Source organism: Haliotis rubra, unplaced genomic scaffold, assembly GCF_003918875.1.
Source record: "Haliotis rubra isolate DU_JTF1 unplaced genomic scaffold, ASM391887v1 Scf350, whole genome shotgun sequence".
Lineage (NCBI taxonomy): Eukaryota > Metazoa > Mollusca > Gastropoda > Lepetellida > Haliotidae > Haliotis > Haliotis rubra.
The window spans coordinates 771,465-779,323 of record NW_025767025.1 but is presented as its reverse complement, the minus strand read 5'-3'; the positions used below and the strand labels follow the sequence as shown (position 1 = coordinate 779,323).

At 43.4% G+C, this 7,859-nt stretch overlaps 1 protein-coding gene across 1 annotated transcript; it reads left to right on the top strand.

Annotated features, from left to right (window-relative positions):
* Window positions 1-203: 203 nt before the first annotated feature.
* On the top strand, window positions 204-686 carry LOC124285034. Its single transcript, XM_046721172.1, has one exon. It carries the CDS (start codon window positions 204-206, stop codon window positions 684-686), a length of 483 nt encoding a protein of 160 aa, XP_046577128.1.
* Window positions 687-7,859: the final 7,173 nt, after the last annotated feature.

Here is a 7,859-nt window from a genome sequence, read left to right as displayed (position 1 = left end):
ACGGATGGACGGGTGAGGGAGAGATGACGGGTGAGGACGATGGATGGAGGGTGAGGAGAGGAGAGGAAGGACGGATGAGGATGGAGGGAGAGGATGGACGGTGAGGAGAAGATGGACGGGTGAGGAGAGAGGATGGACGGGTGAGAGAGACAGAAAGATCGTCGTGTCGAAAAGGAAATGAAAGACAAGGATGGAGGGAGAGGATGAATGGATGGTGGAGAGACAGTGGATGGACTTTAATGGAAGAAAGAGAAGATGAGGAATGGATGGATGGGGTGAGAGGAGGATGGATGGGTGGAGAGGATGGACAGGCGAGGGATGGACGGTGGAGAGAGAGGGATGGACGGAAGGAGAGGGAAGGACGGGTGGAGAAAGATGGAAGGGTGACGGGGACGGGTGAGGATGGACGTGGAGAGGGATGGATGGGTGGAGAGACAATGGAGAGAGAAGATGTGAAGGTGGTTCAGGGGAGAGGATGGATGGGGAGGGGATCACGTGAGGGAGGATGTGAGGGGTGGAAGGATGGATGGTGGAGGGGATGGATGGGTGAGGAAGAAGGATGGACGGGGTGGAAGGATGTGGAGGATGAGAGAGGATGGATGCGTGGAAGATGGATGGACGAGGTGAAGGATGGATGGATGAGGGAATGGACGGTGAAGTGGAGGAAGGAGAAGATGGACGGTTGAGAGGAGAGGATGGACGATGGAGAGGTGAAGAAGGATGGGAGGGTGAGAGAGAGAGAGGAGGACGGACAGGAGAGAGGAAGGACGGGTGAGGGAGAAGATGGACGGGTGAGAGAGAGGATGGCGGGTGAGGGACGAGTGATGGATGGACGGGTGAGGGAGAGGAGGGATGGACGGGTGAGGAGGGACGAGAGAGGATGGACGGGTGGACAGGAGAGAGACGGTGAGAGAGAGATGGACGGGTGAGAGAGAGGATGGACGGAGGGAGAAGATGGACGGGTGAGAGAGGGTGGATGGACGGTGAAAGGGAATGGATAAAGGTGAAGGTGAAGAACAGGACAGAAGAACATGGACGGGCGAGGATAAGCCAGACGATTAGAACAGACGGTCCGGTTATGAACATTGTTGCAGGACACGGACGGTCGTTTAAATGAAGTTGTGAAGAAGTTGCGTCCCCGCATCGGTGCCTGGTTCGCTGTTCAAATCGTCGAATAAAGTGAGGCGACGGGATCGGGTGGACGACTGGGTTGACGGCTGTCGGTCGTATCAGTTGGTGGCAGATCGGTACTGGTGATCCAGTTCGAATGAGGTTTTACAGACAGACTGGAACAGGTGGGGCGTAGGCAAACGCGGGTTATAAACACGGTGGAATTGACGGTGAAACGGGGACGTGATGAACAGGATATATAGTAGATCGTATGGAGATCTGATTTCGAAACAGGTTTTGACTGGTTCGTGCAAAATTTGGCGGCAGTTCAAAATTGGCGTTTCGTTAAACTCGGTTTGGTGATTAAGGTTGTTTTGAGAGATAACGGACATGAAATTAAAGAATATCGCTGGAATGCGGACAACGACGGACGAACGCTTGAACCACTGGACTTCATAACGAACGTATGAAATTATGAAGGTGAATAAAACAGGGTTTTGTCATTGCGTATAATGAACAAGTCTCGAAACTGATGAAACGCTGATTGTCTGGGCTGCTGATCCGCAAAACAAGCGTCGCGATCATCGAGGCAAGGAGCTTTTTGAGTCCGCAAAACAATGCTGGTCTACAAAATCCATATCCTCCTTGAGGTATAATATGTTTAAGCCACATGTATCCATGTATTTTGACCGAAGCTGTAAGATCTGAAACAACAATCACCCCAAATCCATATCCTCCTTTGAGTATAATATGTTTAAGCCACATGTATCCATGTATTTTGACCGAAGCTGTAAGATCTGAAACAACAATCACCCCAAATCCATATCCTCCTTGAGTATAATATGTTTAAGCCACATGTATCCATGTATTTTGACCGAAGCTGTAAGATCTGAAACAACAATCACCCCAAATCCATATCCTCCTTGAGTATAATATGTTTAAGCCACATGTATCCATGTATTTTGACCGAAGCTGTAAGATCTGAAACAACAATCACCCCAAATCCATATCCTCCTTGAGTATAATATGTTTAAGCCACATGTATCCATGTATTTTGACCGAAGCTGTAAGATCTGAAACAACAATCACCCCAAATCCATATCCTCCTTGAGTATAATATGTTTAAGCCACATGTATCCATGTATTTTGACCGAAGCTGTAAGATCTGAAACAACAATCACCCCAAATCCATATCCTCCTTGAGTATGTATTTTGACCACATGAAGCTGTAAGATCTGAAACAACAATCACCCCAAATATGTTTAAGCCACATGTATCCATGTATTTTGACCGAAGCTGTAAGATCTGAAACAACAATCACCCCAAATCCATATCCTCCTTGAGTATAATATGTTTAAGCCACATGTATCCATGTATTTTGACCGAAGCTGTAAGATCTGAAACAACAATCACCCCAAATCCATATCCTCCTTGAGTATAATATGTTTAAGCCACATGTATCCATGTATTTTGACCGAAGCTGTAAGATCTGAAACAACAATCACCCCAAATCCATATCCTCCTTGAGTATAATATGTTTAAGCCACATGTATCCATGTATTTTGACCGAAGCTGTAAGATCTGAAACAACAATCACCCCAAATCCATATCCTCCTTGAGTATAATATGTTTAAGCCACATGTATCCATGTATTTTGACCGAAGCTGTAAGATCTGAAACAACAATCACCCCAAATCCATATCCTCCTTGAGTATAATATGTTTAAGCCACATGTATCCATGTATTTTGACCGAAGCTGTAAGATCTGAAACAACAATCACCATATCCTCCTTGAAAATCCATATCCATGTATTTTGACCTTGATCTGTAACAATCACCCCAAATATGTTTAAGCCACATGTATCCATGTATTTTGACCGAAGCTGTAAGATCTGAAACAACAATCACCCCAAATCCATATCCTCCTTGAGTAAAATATGTTTAAGCCACATGCATCCATGTATTTTGACCGAAGCTGTAAGATCTGAAACAACAATCACCCCAAATCCATATCCTCCTTGAGTAAAATATGTTTTAAGCCACATGCATCCATGTATTTTGACCGAGCTGTAAGATCTGAAACAACAATCACCCCAAATCCATATCCTCCTTGAGTAAAATATGTTTAAGCCACATGCATCCATGTATTTTGACCGAAGCTCTAAGATCTGAAACAACAATCACCCCAAATCCATATCCTCCTTGAGTAAAATATGTTTAAGCCACATGTATCCATGTATTTTGACCGTAGCTGTAAGATCTGAAACAACAATCACCCCAAATCCATATCCTCCTTGAATAAAATATGTTTAAGCCACATGCATCCATGTATTTTGACCGAAGCTGTAAGATCTGAAACAACAATCACCCCATCTATCAACAACTATGTCACAGAAGAATCCGCGAGTTTCGACCGAAGCTGAAAGATCTGAAACAATCACACCGTCTATCAACTATGATAATTCGCCCACGTGTTTCAACCCGCGCGGTATGATGTGAAACAATGACAATCACACCTCGCATCATTACGGAAAGGAAATGTCACGTCCCACCTCCGTTGCTTGTATATTTTTTCAAGTCAAGCGCTTTGTTTATGTTTACTCCGACATGGCTGAGCCAGCTAGTGGTCTTTTGTATCCAGCTGTCATTAACACATTTCATACTGTCAAAAGTGACCCAATTGGCCTTCAATCTTTTTTTCCATTAAATTTTCAATTAAATTTTACACTTTTATAAATTTTTGAAGGAATGCTTGTGTTTCCTGTTTCAAGTTGGTCAATGAAGCCGTATAGTCTTATGGCAGGAAATGCCTGTATCACATATGGGACAAGATTTAAAGCGGACATTGTGTCTGGCTCGATTTACACCGCGACCGTTAATTCAATGACATTTCTAATTGTGCGAGAACGCTGCACGCGAGGTTATATATATTTATGTATTTGGTTGTTGTTGATGTTTTGAGTTTTAAAAAAATTAAATACGGGGCAGTTATGGTCAAAGCGCCCGCTCGTCACGCCGAATACCCTGGTTCAGTTCTCCACATGGGTACAATGTTTGAAGCCCTTTTTGTGGTATCCCCAGATATTGCTGATATTGCTGGAATATTGCTAAAAGCGGCGTAAAACCATACTCTCTCACTCACTAGTGGTAAACGTTTTAAATCCCACTTCAAGCTTTCCTAAACCATAAAGATGAAAGCGGCTTTAAACCAGTTCAGTGACACTGCTGGAATATTGCGAAATATCTTACTCACACACATAAAAATAGACTAAGGCAAAGTAACATTTTGACCTTCAAAAAATAAAACACTTATAAAGCAGGATTACCATTGAACAATAAACATCAGCATGATTTCACGGAGAAAATACAAAGACGGTATTTATAGAATCCAATACAGTTCATAGCGTTAGAATCGATGTTCAGCAACCCATACGTATTGTAAGTGTTGTGACCCGTGAAGATCCGGGTTAAAATTGGTTTTCAGCAACCAACGCTTGTCGTAAGAGTTGTAAGCCGTTAAGATACGGGTTAGAATTGGTCTTCAGCAACCCACGCTTGTCGTAAGAGTTGTAAGACGTTAAGATACGGGTTAGAATTGGTCTTCAGCAACCCATGCTTGTCGTAAGAGTTGTAAGACGTTAAGATACGGGTTAGAATTGGTCTTCAGCAACCCACGCTTGTCGTAAGAGTTGTAAGACGTTAAGATACGGGTTAGAATTGGTCTTCGGCAACCCATGCTTGTCGTAAGAGTTGTAAGACGTTAAGATACGGGTTAAATTGGTCTTCAAACCCATGCTTGTCGTAAGAGTTGTAAGACGCTAAGATACGGGTTAAAATTGGTCTTCAGCAACCCACGCTTGTCGTAAGAGCTGTAAGACGTTAAGATACGGGTTAGAATTGGTCTTCAGCAACCCATGCTTGTCGTAAGAGTTGTAAGACGCTAAGATACGGGTTAAAATTGGTCTTCAGCAACCCACGCTTGTCGTAAGAGCTGTAAGACGTTAAGATACGGGTTAGAATTGGTCTTCAGCAACCCATGCTTGTCGTAAGAGTTGTAAGACGTTAAGATACGGGTTAGAATTGGTCTTCGGCAACCCACGCTTGTCGTAAGAGTTGTAAGACGTTAAGATACGGGTTAGAATTGGTCTTCAGCAACCCATGCTTGTCGTAAGAGTTGTAAGACGTTAAGATACGGGTTAAAATTGGTCTTCAGCAACCCATGCTTGTCGTAAGAGTTGTAAGACGCTAAGATACGGGTTAGAATTGGTCTTCAGCAACCCATGCTTGTCGTAAGAGTTGTAAGACGTTAAGATACGGGTTAGAATTGGTCTTCAGCAACCCATGCTTGTCGTAAGAGTTGTAAGACGTTAAGATACGGGTTAAATTGGTCTTCAGCAACCCATGCTTGTCGTAAGAGTTGTAAGACGTTAAGATACGGGTTAGAATTGGTCTTCAGCAACCCATGCTTGTCGTAAGAGTTGTAAGACGTTAAGATACGGGTTAGAATTGGTCTTCAGCAACCCATGCTTGTCGTAAGAGTTGTAAGACGTTAAGATACGGGTTAGAATTGGTCTTCGGCAACCCATGCTTGTCGTAAGAGTTGTAAGACGTTAAGATACGGGTTAGAATTGGTCTTCAGCAACCCATGCTTGTCGTAAGAGTTGTAAGACGTTAAGATACGGGTTAGAATTGGTCTTCAGCAACCCATGCTTGTCGTAAGAGTTGTAAGACGTAAAGATACGGGTTAGAATTGGTCTTCAGCAACCCATGCTTGTCGTAAGAGTTGTAAGACGTTAAGATACGGGTTAGAATTGGTCTTCAGCAACCCATGCTTGTCGTAAGAGTTGTAAGACGTTAAGATACGGGTTAGAATTGGTCTTCAGCAACCCATGCTTGTCGTAAGAGTTGTAAGACGTTAAGATACGGGTTAGAATTGGTCTTCAGCAACCCACGCTTGTCGTAAGAGTTGTAAGACGTTAAGATACGGGTTAGAATTGGTCTTCAGCAACCCATGCTTGTCGTAAGAGTTGTAAGACGTTAAGATACGGGTTAGAATTGGTCTTCAGCAACCCACGCTTGTCGTAAGAGTTGTGACCCGTGAAGATACGGGTTAGAATTGGTCTTCAGCAACCCATGCTTGTCGTAAGAGTTGTAAGACGTTAAGATACGGGTTAGAATTGGTCTTCAGCAACCCATGCTTGTCGTAAGAGTTGTAAGACGTTAAGATACGGGTTAGAATTGGTCTTCAGCAACCCATGCTTGTCGTAAGAGTTGTAAGACGTTAAGATACGGGTTAGAATTGGTCTTCAGCAACCCACGCTTGTCGTAAGAGTTGTGACCCGTGTTAAGATACGGGTTAGAATTGGTCTTCGGCAACCCACGCTTGTCGTAAGAGTTGTAAGACGTTAAGATACGGGTTAGAATTGGTCTTCAGCAACCCATGCTTGTCGTAAGAGTTGTAAGACCGTTAAGATACGGGTTAGAATTGGTCTTCAGCAACCCACGCTTGTCGTAAGAGTTGTGACCCGTGAAGAGTTGTACGATACCGGTTAGAATTGGTCTTCGGCAACCCACGCTTGTCGTAAGAGTTGTAAGACGTTAAGATACGGGTTAGAATTGGTCTTCAGCAACCCATGCTTGTCGTAAGAGTTGTAAGACGTTAAGATACGGGTTAGAATTGGTCTTCAGCAACCCACGCTTGTCGTAAGAGTTGTAAGACGTTAAGATACGGGTTAGAATTGGTCTTCGGCAACCCATGCTTGTCGTAAGAGTTGTAAGACGTTAAGATACGGGTTAGAATTGGTCTTCGGCAACCCACGCTTGTCGTAAGAGCTGTAAGACGTTAAGATACGCTTAGAATTGGTCTTCAGCAACCCATGCTTGTCGTAAGAGTTGTAAGACGTTAAGATACGGGTTAGAATTGGTCTTCAGCAACCCATGCTTGTCGTAAGAGTTGTCGATCGGATGGGCAGGCTCACTGACTTGGTTGACACATGTCATCGTATCCCAATTGCGTAGATCGACGACCATGTTGTTGATCACAGGATTGTCTGGTCCAGACTCGATTATTTACAGACCGCAGCAATATAGCTGGAATATCGCCGAGTGCGGAGCCCCGACTGATGGTGGTGATAACGATGATAGTGATGATAATACCTGATAATTTCTACTTTCATCCTGTCGTATGAATCATATGTAAAGAGTGAGTAAGCACCAACTTCTTATGCATTCCAAAAAACGACAGCTATGTTATTTATTGTAAGTTTAGAAGGCCACAAAGTCATCTCTCAGCGAGATTTAACAAGCGAACATGCATGTCAAACAAACTTTGCACATGAAAGGCATAAACAATAGAGTATTAATTAATAAACTGACATTTGTTTGAAATTCCTTTGAAGAATTCACCTTTTTTCTTAACAATACCGTCAAGAATAAAAGCGGAGATGTTTCTTCCCATGCCAAGAAAACATGACGTCATATTGAAAAATGTTGGAATTTTCCATCACGTTTGATAAAGGAATGTGATTACTCACCCAGACTGTTGACCACGTACCAATCCCTGAGTCTTCTGATTCCCTTATATGGAGTAATTAGTCTCCTGATTTAGTCTGCATTCTCTCCAGCCAGTCAACCTAAACAAACTGTCGAACCTCTCACAGATGATTACAAAGCATCAGAAACAGATGTGATCCCAGCACAGAGTCATGATTGTTAAAGGTACACTCTCTCACCCGTCAAGGTCCGGGTTA

Excerpts from the sequence above, each read along its gene's own strand:
- LOC124285034 (XM_046721172.1), top strand. The coding sequence starts at position 204 with ATGAATGGATGGTGGAGAGACAGTGGATGGACTTTAATGGAAGAAAGA.